This window comes from Myotis myotis, unplaced genomic scaffold (genome assembly GCF_014108235.1).
Source record: "Myotis myotis isolate mMyoMyo1 unplaced genomic scaffold, mMyoMyo1.p scaffold_m19_p_10, whole genome shotgun sequence".
NCBI classification, from domain to species: Eukaryota; Metazoa; Chordata; class Mammalia; order Chiroptera; family Vespertilionidae; genus Myotis; species Myotis myotis.
This window is the reverse complement of record NW_023416314.1, coordinates 2,647,661-2,659,877: the sequence shown is the minus strand read 5'-3', so window position 1 is coordinate 2,659,877 and position 12,217 is coordinate 2,647,661. Positions and strand designations below refer to the sequence as shown.

At 47.9% G+C, this 12,217-nt stretch overlaps 2 protein-coding genes across 9 annotated transcripts in view; both read right to left on the bottom strand.

Moving 5' to 3' along the window:
• BUD13 (BUD13 homolog) overlaps positions 1–3,198 on the bottom strand; it is a 31,189-nt gene extending 27,991 nt beyond the window's left edge. For 2 of the 4 annotated variants that reach the window (XM_036324252.1, XM_036324249.1), the window contains exon 1: positions 3,060–3,198. The gene's annotated coding sequence lies outside the window, so the exon portion shown is untranslated. Of the gene's footprint in view, positions 1–1,562; positions 1,699–3,059 lie in introns of those variants that run through there. The other 2 variants (XM_036324250.1, XM_036324248.1) reach the window with 1 other exon arrangement.
• Positions 1,184–11,778, bottom strand: ZPR1 (ZPR1 zinc finger). 5 transcript variants are annotated; one of them, XM_036324257.1, is made up of 14 exons: positions 11,568–11,778; positions 11,296–11,457; positions 10,910–11,000; positions 10,508–10,578; positions 9,812–9,898; positions 9,541–9,663; positions 9,166–9,213; positions 8,919–8,985; positions 8,475–8,545; positions 7,622–7,711; positions 7,073–7,183; positions 6,347–6,433; positions 4,466–4,531; positions 1,184–3,783 (listed from the first exon to the last, which is right to left on the bottom strand). In XM_036324257.1, exons 1-14 carry the CDS (start codon positions 11,724–11,726, stop codon positions 3,652–3,654), a joined length of 1,365 nt encoding a protein of 454 aa, XP_036180150.1. In that variant the 5' UTR covers positions 11,727–11,778; the 3' UTR covers positions 1,184–3,651. The 5 variants fall into 5 exon arrangements, 3 of the variants coding, with proteins under 3 accessions (XP_036180150.1, XP_036180152.1, XP_036180153.1); XR_004970283.1 differs by having other exon boundaries at positions 3,707–3,783; positions 6,347–6,470; XM_036324259.1 differs by lacking the exon at positions 6,347–6,433.
• Positions 11,779–12,217: the final 439 nt, after the last annotated feature.

The window sequence follows — 12,217 nt, the reverse complement described above, 5'->3', positions numbered from 1 at the left end:
GTCACTGTTTTAAAGTATGGTAGTCAAGAAGGTATTGTTACACTTTACAAATACACATATCTTGGGATACATGTTCAAATATAGGTTTGGAGATCACTGCACTGGAGCCTGAGCTTCTAACCACTTGGCTACACTGAGGGTCACAGCACAGGCCCAGAAAGGCAGGCAGGCTTGTGGGAAGGGAACACTGGACCAGCATAGGGCTTCACTAGCTGGAGGGCCCAACGGTACCCATATGCAACCCTGCCTTGGCTGCTCATCCCTTTGGCGTACCTCAAACTGAACTCCACAGCCCTGTGGTCAGCAGACAATTTGGAAACGCTCCTGTTTCTACTCCAGCGCACATTAGCAGTGTAGTCCTCTCAGCACCATCAGCCCATTTCTATCTTCAGTTACACCACTTTGCACAAGTTACCTAACCTCTCTGAGGCTGTTTCTTCATCTTTAAAATGGGGATTTTATTTATAGCTTTTCCCCAGAAAGGGTTTAAAGCAGAAACAGAGACACCTTAAAATTGTTGTAATATGAGAAAATACATCTATCTAAAAGCACTTCACGTCCTGGCCCGTGTGGATAAGTGGTTAGAACATCGGCCCGTGCACTGAAAGGTCACAGGTTCAATTCCTACTCAAGGGCAGATACCTGGGTTGCAGATTCAATCCCCGGCCCTGGTCGGGCACATGCAGGAGGCAACCAATCAATGTGTCTTTTTCACATCGATCTCTCTCCCTGCATCCCTTCCACTCTCTAAAAAGTCAATGGAAAAAATATCCTTGTGTGAGGATTAACAAAAAATAGATAAAAGCACTTCACAATTACTAACTCACTAACCCTCACAAAAACCGTACAAAGTAGCTGCTTTTATTACCCCCATTTAACAGACAAGGACACTGAGGCATTAGAGGTGCCGGCACTAAAGGGCTTCCTCAATCCTGAGCAAACACACACAGCCAGCACCGGCCCTTCTCCTCACAGCTGAAAACACTTCCAATCTCCTATACAGAGACATGGGCAAACATTTTAAACATAAGAATAAAGCCAAGTGTCTTAAACACACTGTCTTAAATTTAAAGAGGAATCATCCCCTGCAGTGTGCTACAACTGAGATGCCAGATGTACAAAGAACACATACTAACGTTACAATGAGTCTTACCGAACACATTAACACTCTCCACTAGCAAAGTCAATTGCCCTTCATATTTATTCCATGTTCATGTCATGACAGATGTACACTCCATACCTGTGTTCACAGCTCTATTGGCTAAATGTGGCTATATTTAATATGCTTGAAATATGAAGTAGAAGTGCCCTCACAAACGAACTGTACCTTCCCCGTCTATCATGGTTGTGAAACTCAATGTACATGTTCTTGGGCTGGGGGTTTGACTGTTCTCCTCCCCGGGCCTTTGAGCAGGACCCTTCCCATACCTGTTACCCATGCTACCTCCAGTCACCTAACACGGCTCAATACAGGATGGAAAATTTGCAAGCATCTGCGGAGAATTATCATTTAACAGATTAACCACATGCCATATGCCAGAGCTGGGGGGTAGGACACTCACCCCCTTCAGGCTGCATAGTGAGACTGGATGGAGCGGAGTGTGAAACTGAAGGCTTCCAGGCCTTGGCCATCAGAGCAAGTGGTACCTCAGCTGGGTTATCTGTCTGGTGCCTCCTCCTCAGTCAGTCTTTCCTGGTTCAGAAACTCAGGTTATCTTTCCCCATAACTGGATGGAATCTGTGAGATTGCCTAACACCAAACTCACAAGACAGTGATAAACCAAATGCCACTTTCTCCCCTTCACAATGGGAAATGAACCTGACATCAGCATAACCATCCCATAGGGAAAGTCATTCAAGGGACCAAATGACCAATCAGACGGCCTGGGGAACACAGATCCCCAAGGCAGTTGGACATACATCTATGGGCAATCTAATCGGGTAGAGCACTTGCTTAGAAGCCTGTTCAAAGTGCTGTAGCTTTATAGTTTGAGTCATTGCTAACTTTAGTCTTGAAATTCTTAAAACACCTTACTCTTGCTCACAGAAATGTGAACTCCATGTACGGGAGTCAGTCCCACATGGAAGTAGTTAAGGTGCCAAAGCATTCAATATGGAGATGTCTGAAAACTGAACCTCTGTAAACAAATACATTTAAGAGGGAGGAGGCAGAGATTCCACGCAAGGAATGTCCAAAGTACAGGGGAAAGCAGGGATGCGGCATCATGAGAGAAGAGAAGGGTTGAGAAGGGAAATGGTCCACTGTCCAATGTGACAGAAATAATGGAAAATGAGAACATTTTCCCAAGTGGAAAATCCCGCCTGTGATCTTTGAGAATAGTGCAGTAGAGCGGCGAGAGCAGAGTGGCACTACCAAGTCTTCTCCCTTTAAGGCAATTCTTCCGAGCTACGTTTGCAGCACAAAATGCTAAGGGTTGCCATAGTATTTCAATCCACAGGTCTTTCTTGAACAACTACCTTGCAGCCAGCACTGCAGGAGTCATCAGTGGTTAATGCAGACACAGAGCACTCGCTGGGGAGTCCAGGGCCTGGGCCACAGAGTGCCAAGTCACACAGCTGGAAGCAGCCCTCCCTCTCTGGTTGAACCTGTTTCTCCATTTGTAATTAAGAGCGGGAATAGAGGCTCCCAAATACCCTCAACTGGTCAACGTCTTCCAATCTCAGAGCTTTTACATTTGCAGTTTCCTCTGCCTGGAAATCTCTTCTCCCAGCTATTCACATGGCTTATTCCCTTACCTCCTTCTCAGCTTTGCCTGAATGTGGAATTTCTACCTTCTTATTAAGACCTTCCCTGACTACTCTATTTAAAATACCTACCCCACCTTCTCTGACACTATCCAAACCCCTTCTTTGCTTTTACATCCCTCCATAACACTAATCACCACTTGATCTACTGTTTTACTTATCGGTTTATTATCAATCCACCCCCACCCCCAATGTCAATTTTCCCCACTAGACTTCAAGCTTCATGAAAGCAGCACTTTGTTTTGTTCACTGTTCAGTGTGTGCCTGGCACAAAGTGAACACTCACAACTCACACATCTGTGAAGGAAGAATGAAATGCCAGCTCCAATCTCCAAATCACAGTGGCCGCACTGGAGAAAATTTTCTTCAGGAGGTGGAGTCTACCAGCATATCAATTAAGGACAGTGAATTCCGGGCCAGTGCAGTTTGACAGCCATCGTTTTAATGAGAACTTCTTCACCTGTGCTGGACTCCCTCCCTCGGAAGATTCCCTCCGTGTGGAGAGTCAGTATTTTGTACACCCAAAACCAACACCTAAACTCCAGCTGCAGCTGTCTTCCACCTTCCTCAGCTTCAGAGTTCCAGCTCTAGAGGGCAGCACGGTGTGGACAGAGGGCGAAGACTTGTGGGAAAAAGTGATAGTGACATTCCTCATAGTGCGCTTCCAGGTCTCTTCCCAAGCTGACTCACAACCTCCGAAATAAGGTCAAATACCCAACAGGGGTGCACCTGCACCACACACTTTACAAAGTGTGCCAGGATCTTTGATTCAGACCAGATGCCCTCCCCACAGGAGCAGGTGAGGCCACTCCCCGCTTTTCCAATAGTAATAAGTAAGCCTGTGGTCTGAGCAGTACAGGAGGTTGGCTGGGAAACGGTCCACTGCTACCGTGGGGCCAGGCCTGTCTCATAGCCCTCCGTCTTCATGTCATTGAGCCCTAGCTCCTCATTTTGGTCAAATGTGCGCTTATAACGTTCCACCTTCATCTCCGGATCGTCTTCAGGTGCATACACATTCTGGAAGGCCAAGGACAGATCATCAGTGCCCATACCATCCTGCTATCCTCCCTCCTCAGGCTGCTTCCAATGCCCACTTTCTCCAGAACTCTTGAGTTTTTTACTCTAAGCATCACCAATTCCCCATGACTAGGCTCAACTAGTGGGAAGCAACAGAGGCCACGTGGGCCAGGAGTAGAATTAGGGAACAGTCCACCTAAAATACTTCCTACCTGCACCTTCTTATGAAGAGTGTAATAATAGTCTTAATCATGGAAGGACCTTAGAACAGTTTTGCCTGACCCATAGTAACTGTTCATTAAATATTAATGTTATTGTCAATCACCAGAATATCTGCCCAGTCAGTTTAATGCCTTTCAGTTTTCCTATATTGGACAAGGGACCATTTCTCCTCACTCCACAATCAGACTTGCAGAATGAAAGCATCATCACTGGACTTAGAGCTGGGGAGAACTAGACTATAGGAGGAAGGAGCCTAGAGGTATCCTTTTTTCCCTCTCGACACACTTACAACCCCTCCTACGTTCCCCCCTTTCTCCCTTAAGTTCTAAGTTCTGCTAAGAGGTTCCTTGATAAAGAGCAGTTCATTTAGAACCAAGTCTCAGTTTCTGGAGAAATGATACATGTTCAAGAAAAGTCAGAAAACATATCTCCATGAAATATAAGGAAAGGTCTACTGTACCTGCAAGTAGCTGTTTCCTGCTGGATCATTCATAATAAAGTGGGCCTTCATTTTACCCTCCATGATCTAAAGAGGAGAGAATATAGTATGTAAATTTTACAAAGCATGGAGAAGCTAAGTCTACCAGATGAGAATCAAGCCAATTTACACTGCAGTATGCCCAAGTTTCATGAACTGGTGAAATGAGGTACTTCTAAAAGTAGAGTGGAGAAGATCTAAAATAAGAATTGTTTACACCCAGCTGGTGTGGCTCAGTGGTTGAGTGTTGACCCATGAACCAGGAGATCAGGTCTGGATTCCCATTTAGGACACATGCCCGGGTAGGGGACATGCAGGAGGCAGCCAGTCAATGATTCTCATCATTGATGTTTCTATCCCTCTCTCCCGCTCTCCCTTCCTCTGAAATCGATTAAAAAAAAGGTATTAAAAATAATAATAAATAAAATAAGAACGGTTTGATATTATTTAAGAAACAATTTTACATCCCCAATTTCATCTCCCACTCCAAACAGGCCAACTTCTATCCCAGAAGACTGAAGGGTTGCCCTTCCTCTACCCCAGAAGACTGAAGGATTCAGTGAAGATACCACAACACACTATGGACTGGGGTCATGGCCCAGTTGAAGGTGGAGGGGAGGGAATCAAGACAGGAGATTAAATGAATGTACCCTTATTGGAAACAGACATACCCCAGCCCTCTTCCCAGGACACCTGAGACCAGGAAATGGAGCACCCCCGACGGGAGCCTGACCAGCCTAAGAAGAAAGACCTAACTACTCTGGCTTTGGCGCTACCTCAACGAGGCCAAACTAACTCCCTTACAAATGAGCCCAGTGTCAGCAAAACACCGCCACTCGGGATTTTTAGTCTTCTACTTTTAAATAGACAACCCATGATTACCAGACATCAAAGCCCCTAATATTGAAAGACAGACATTTACATGGAAAACAAAACAAAAATGAAGAACAACTTAGAGGAAATGGAAACAATGCAAGGAAAATAAAGTGCCAAAAAAGCCCAACATTAATATTCTCAAGAAGAAAAAAATGCTACATCCTTATACTAGTTTCTAAAAAGGCAGAGGAAGAGTATTCAAAGACCAAAAGAAGCTCTTGGAAAATAAAAATGTTAGTGAAAATGAAAACGTCAACTAAAAGACTGGAAAATAAAGCTGAGGTAATCTCCTCAAGTAGAGAAAACACAAAGAAACTGAAGACGGGACAAAGGATAAGAACTTTACAGAAGACCAGAAAGTCAGTCTGATATTCCAAAACACAGGGTTTCAGAAGGAACAGAAAGGAAGCAATTCTCAAAAGGATCACCTTAAAAAGCTTCCTAAACTGAGCCACATGAGTTTCCAGATTCAAAGGACCTACCAGGTGCTTAGCACAGTGGTTGCAAACTGACCCCACACCAAAGCACATCCTGGAATTTCACATCAGAGGGACAAAGCAGTACAAGAACAGGTCACATACAAAAGATCAGAAATCAAAATGCCTGAAGACTTCGAAATAGCCAAACTGGAACGTGGAAGACATTAGTGCAATGTCTTTCAGATTCTGATGAAAAATTATTTCCATCCTGAAATTCTATTCCCAGCCATTAATCAATGTAGGGTGATTGAATCCTTGAATAAAGAAATTTCCAGACATGTAAGGTCCCAGAAATCTCACTTCCCATGCACTTTCTCGAGAAACTAGTGGAGAAGATCCTCCAACAATATAAGGGAGGAAACTGAGAACGAGGATGACATGGGACATGGAAACCAGGAGGATCCCCAACACGCTGGTTAAATGTTTAAAAGGGAGCAAGAAAGGGTAGGCAGCCTCTCATTCACAGGAGCCCCAGGACCACAAGACTGACCAGCCAGAGTCCTCTCACCTGGTCCAACTTCTGGCTAAACTCCTGCAGTTTGTCCACCTGGCCAGGATTGGAACTGTCACCCAGTGTGAAAGGGTTCTTGGTCACCTGCAACAAACGTCATCCACACTGCTGTACGCTGGCCCTGTATTACAGGTTTGGCCATAAGCCTGGTCGGGGTGGAAGTTAAGCCAACTTCTGGTACAACTCCTGCAGCTTGTCCAGTCAGGGAAGCATGGTCTTCATTTATCCCATAACCACCTTTCTGATTATTCCTAAGAGCTTTATGGATTAATCTGCCAAGGCGGCAACTGGCCGTGTGAAACAAACTATAAACATGTTCTTACAATATGAGTGAGCCCTAGTCCTAATTTAACAAGAAATGCAAAGTATAATTTACAAAGACAAAATGCCTAACGACTGAGAATTAAATGAAATGATTCATCAGGAGGACAAATATATGGGCTAAGTCGGCAATGCATATGTATGTTGGGGAGTTTTAGATGCTGAAAGGACCCTCACCCCTCATTTTACAGTGAAATGAAAACCACACATGTCTGAGTAAGGCCTAGGAATTTCCAATCAGAATTTCCCATAACCTTATCTTCACAATCCAAAATAAATTTAAGTCTCTTAAATCAGCTTTAAGGCAAAGAAACCCCATTATCAGCTCCCAAAACTAGGACATGTGAGGTCCCCTAGCCCCTCCCCACAGCAGCACTGCTGAAGTAGCCATGCACTACTCACCAGGTCCCGGATGTCTTTCAGCAGCCCCTCCAGTGTGGTGAACTTGCCCCCAAAGATAGCCATTCCCAACTCAAATTCCAGTTCTGGGATTTCCACACTGCACGTCTCAGACTGTGAGATGAGAGGTCAGCGTAAGCTCTAAATCAGGAGCCACCAGAGAAAGCTAACCAGAGTCCTCTGCCACATTAATACCACCTGTGACAGTTTGGGGACAAAGTCAACTGTCCCCGTTTTCTGACTTTCTAGTTAAAGCTGGACTCACTCCTATCCTATGTACCACAGGAATGGAACCAAACTAATAAAGGGACACTGAGTCATGGCTCCAAGCTGCCAGGTATCCTGTCATCAGAGGCCAGAGACAAGAGCCTCACAGACACTGCCGGCAAACAGCTGCCCACTCATCAGAAAGAGCTTGTGGGTCACCTTCTGAGCCTCCACTCACAGAAGTAAGGAGGCACCACACAGCCCCAAGACATCATTTACAAAGACAATTTCCCCGAGAGACAAGTCACGTGAGGAAGACGGTCACTTCCCCACGCAAGCTGTTACCTTGAGCAGGTCTCTGGTCATATCTGAGGGGTCTGTGATACGGAGTGTGATCCTGGTGCCCAAGGGCTCTACTGCTCCTCCAGATTTCACCTGCAGACGACAGCAGTCAGCAACAGCAAGCAGACCCCGAGCCGAGCCCCGTGCCCAGCAGACCTCACAGGGTCGGCTTGGACCACCAATCAGGCCCGCTAAAGGCACCGAGCACAGAGCCTTCTAAAGCAATAGTAGCAGCAGTCATCCAAATAAAAAACACTGAGAGTGCGTGTTTAAAAAAATGATTATTGGGATTTGAAAGGGACATTCAATTGCATCCAACATGTGAATCCCCTTTATAATATTCTGGCTTAAGAATTTAATAGCTTATGCTTGAACAGACTCAGGGAAAGGGAATTTACAGCCCTCCAAGGCAGCCCATTCTATTTTTATGAACTTAGAAAATGTTATTAAGTCAAAATCTGGCTCCTGTTCCTCAAAACCAAACTTTAAAATGTCTTATACGAGTGTGCTTATGGGAGGCAACTGATCATTGTTTCTCTCACATCAATGTTTCGCTCTCTCCCTCTTCCTTCTTTCCTTCCTCTAAAATCAATGGAAACATGTCCTTGGATGAGGACAGAGAGAGAGGGAGGTCTTAAACAAGTTATGATTAGGCAGATAGAAGATAAACAAGTTATGATTATCTCTAACTTTTCTCCTCTAAGCCAATTCCCAGTTCCTTCAATGGCCCCTCACCCTACACTAAGCCTAAGAGAAAGACCCATCCCCACTCCCCTCATCCCAAAGCAGATTTAAGAAGGGTGAAGGTTAGAGAGGTCACCCTCAAGTTAGTCTTCCCAACCAATGGACCCCTCACCTCATTGGTCCGATGACCGCAGTACTCGCAGTTGGTAGCCATGATGATAACCTCCTTAAAGTGGGGGATTTCTGGAGCTGGAGTTAAGGGAACCTGCTTCCAGGATAGCAAGACCACACTCTGAGAACAAACCCAAACCCAAACCCTGGTCCCGGGACTACAGGAAACAGATCCCAAGAAGCAGCCCTAGTCCTCCAGAAGAGGGCAAGGACACAACCCACGGTGACTCCTGTTCACAAATGTTGGCCCAGGCCACTCGCAGGAGCCAAGACTACAGCCCAATTCCCTCTGTAAACCCAGAAGCCAAGGTGTGCCTCATCACAGGCAACACCCTCATCACTCAGAATGAAACGTGTTTTCCATGAAGGCAGTGGTCTCCAGCCTGAAGATAATCTTCACACCCGAGTCAGATGAGGAGCAACCCAACTGCCTGACGAAAGATACGAACTAGCTTCATGTTGGTCTGAGCTGGAGCATTGCATTCTGGGCAGTTTGTATTGAACTGCAGCACCTGGAACACAACATGGGGATGCCGGGGTGAGCCCTCCCGGCAGGTGAGCCCTGTCAGGCTAAAGCATTCAGGTGGTACGCGGTGGTCGCCTGTGCTGGTGGAGAGGAAGAGAGCCACTGAGCAGCATCAGTCTCAGCTCACAACTCTGCTCCTTCCTCCACAGTAGCCAACGGGACTCACTTCGTTTCTGAGATCTTCCTCTTGCGGCTTCTCTTCTGGCGCCTCTGCCTAAAGTAGCAGAGATGCAAATCACATGTTGTACGTGTATCTCAGCCTCCCGACACCCTGCCTTGGAGCGCGGGAAGATGCTGTGGCTTGCTTTTGTCAGCTGCCACCTCATGAGTTTAACAGAGAAGCTAGAAAGCAAAGCCCCAATCGAGGGAAGAACAGAGCGTAAGGAAAGACCAAAGCTATTGCCGCCCTTTATTGTAAAGTGCACCCTAAGCCCTGACACGAGCTTGATGGGAAGCACACACGTGCTGATATAGGGACACAGGGCAGCAGCAGCAAAGTAAGTTTCCACCAACTCCTCTCTGGCTTCTTCCGCTCGCTCACCTGGAGCCCCAGCATCTCCTCCTGCTGCAGAGTCCGGTTATAATGTGTGATCACCAGGGCGTCATCTTTCTGGGGAGCGTGCGGGTTTTCCACAAAGCTGTTCCCTGAGGGGTCATCAATGATCTAACAGACGGGTGAAGAGTAATTATAAGCCATGTACAATCCTCCACCTACCATCAGCCCACTCAGGCACCACAGTGGAAAAATCCCAGACAGTCTTAATGGTTTCTCCTCTCTTAAATCGAGGCACCTAGACACCCTCAATACTCACCAGGGTGAAAGGAGAGGCCACCTGCTTCAGCTCTTTCAGTTTGACAATGAACTCATCCAGTCTTTCAGCGATGGCTTCTTCATTTGCCTGACAGGAACCGAGAGTAAAAGTATCAGCCCTGGTCATAGACCTTTATGCCCTCACTTCCTGTCGTGCCCAAGTCACTTCCATCAGGAAATCATCACCTTAGCGTGAGTGGGAACAGAGAGACTCAGACTTCACAAGAAGATGTAGCACATAATTTGAAGTTTATGGGTGGTGCCAGATGAGCCTCATTTTCTCACTCATTCAACCCTTTAAACCAGGCATTCATGTTAGGTTAAATATCTGAGTCCCCTCATGGGGCTCCCCAGCTAGTTAGGAAGACAGATGACTAATACGTAATTATATCACTTCTGTCATAATAAACAGACAGTGGAACACTCAAAGCATAGCTAAACCCAAGGGAGGACCGGCTCTTCAGCGGTAATGATACATAGTCTGTTGGCGGCGACAGGCCTGAATATACACTGGCGAAGGCGAAGTGGAAAGAACAGCAGATGTTCTGTATGCAACAGAACAGCTATGGCATCGCCATATGCTTCCCCTCAAAGTACTCCCGTCAGACAGTTCACCTAGTGGAAAGCTGAGCACTCTATTCAGATGCATGTAAGTAATTCTTCCTTGAGCTGCTGCAATCAGAATATCCCAGCTCACCCTTCGAGTGGGCTGGTCCTGCTCCAGGCCAGAGATGGCTCGGCTGATCAGTCCTTCAACAGTGGTCAAAGCTGGGAAGAAGAACAAAGGACAGGGGAGTCTGGGCTCAAGTGCCTGTGTGACCCCGGGCAATTCATGTGACCTCCTTGGGCCTTGAATTCATCTGTAAAATGAGGCTAGCCACAAAGTTCCATTCAGCTCTAACAACAGTGATGACAAAACCCTGTAAGTAAACACCAGCTCAAACTGCTTTAGCTAAGTGTTCTGCTGACGGTCAGTCAATGAAGACCCCAACCATTACCAAACCCACACACAGCCACTAGACCTGGCCGGGGTTTTACAAGAAAGTGAGTAAGGGTCCAGCTACGCATAAGCAGCCCAAATACCTGACCTTGAACTTACCTCCCTTCTGGCTGAAGGCAGGAATTTCAAAATCTAACTCTGGAATCCTTGTGGTGGCCGAGTCTGTCTTCACCACTTCCCGGTTCATGTCCTGGTCAGAGAAGCAGGTGCAGGCCAGAGAGGTCAGAGGTCAGCAGTGCCCCCCGAGGGAAGGCCAGGCTGCCCTCCATCAGACCCCGGCTGCCCACGTGGGGCGAGTCCCCCGCCTAAGTCCTGCTCACGTGGCGCCTTCTCAACAATGTACAAAGCCCTTGCACACGCCCCACCTGGTCGGCCTCCCACCTGGTCAGCCTCGGCCCCGGCCCCCCTTTGTTTGTAAGGGGACAGGGAGGCGTGGACACGCAGGGGATTCACGCCGCCCGCCCCGCGCCGCGCCAGGCTCTCACCTCGGCCGCCCGGACCGTCAGCGTGTAGCGCACGCCCTGGTCCTGGATCCTGCCCGCCGACTGCACCTCCGTGTTGTTCCAGCCGCAGTGCTCGCAGGAGAAGGAGCTGACGATCACCTCTCTGAAGAAGGGGATCGTGGTGAGCAGCAGGCGCGTCACGCCCTGGGGAAGCAGAAAGCCAAGGAGAGAACCGGTGAACCCAGCTGCCCACCTGGCGACCCCGAGGGGCCTCACTCCGGGTGCCCCGCGGCCCTCCCGCCCGCGCGCCTCACGTCGCGGTAGCAGTTCATGCACAGCGACTCGATCTCCGTGGGCTGCTGGCCCTCGTCCTCGGCGCTGAAGGGCCGGAACACGCGCGCCGGGGCCGGGGCGGGCGAGGGCGCGGCCGCAGCCCCCGGGGGCCCCGGCTCCACCGTCCCGCCGGCCGACATCGCACCACGCGCAGCGCCGCCCGCGGCTTCCGGCTCCTGGCCTCCCGTGGCCCCGCCCCTTCCGGCGGCACTTCCCTCCGCGGCCGCCCCGCCCTTTCGTAGGGAGGTGGCCCACTCTGGGCCCCACCCCCCTTTTTTTTTAGATTTTTCAATTGATTTTTTTTTTTTAGTTTCTATCCAAATCCAGTAATTATTTTTTAATCCACTAATTATGAACACTTTTAACACATTTGTCACTACACACACACAATTATTATTTTAAGAGTAAGTTGCGCCCTAGCTGGTTTGGCTCACTGCATAGAGGGTTGGCCTGCGGACAGGGTCCCGGTTCTATTCTGGCCAAGGGCATATGCCTGGGTTCTGGGCTCGATCCCCAGTAGGGGGCGTGCAGGAGGCAGCCAATCAATGATTCTTTCTCATCATTGATGTTTCTATCTCTCTCTCCCTCTCCCTTCCTCTCTAAAATCAATAAAAAAATTTTTTTTAAAGAG

Excerpts from the sequence above, each read along its gene's own strand:
- ZPR1 (XM_036324257.1), bottom strand. The coding sequence starts at position 11,726 with ATGTCGGCCGGCGGGACGGTGGAGCCGGGGCCCCCGGGGGCTGCGGCC. Across the intron at positions 7,712-8,474 it reads GCGGTCATCGGACCAATGAG|GTGAAATCTGGAGGAGCAGT; the intron begins GTGAGGGGTCCA and ends TGTCGTCTGCAG. Across the intron at positions 7,184-7,621 it reads TGACCAGAGACCTGCTCAAG|TCTGAGACGTGCAGTGTGGA; the intron begins GTAACAGCTTGC and ends CTCATCTCACAG.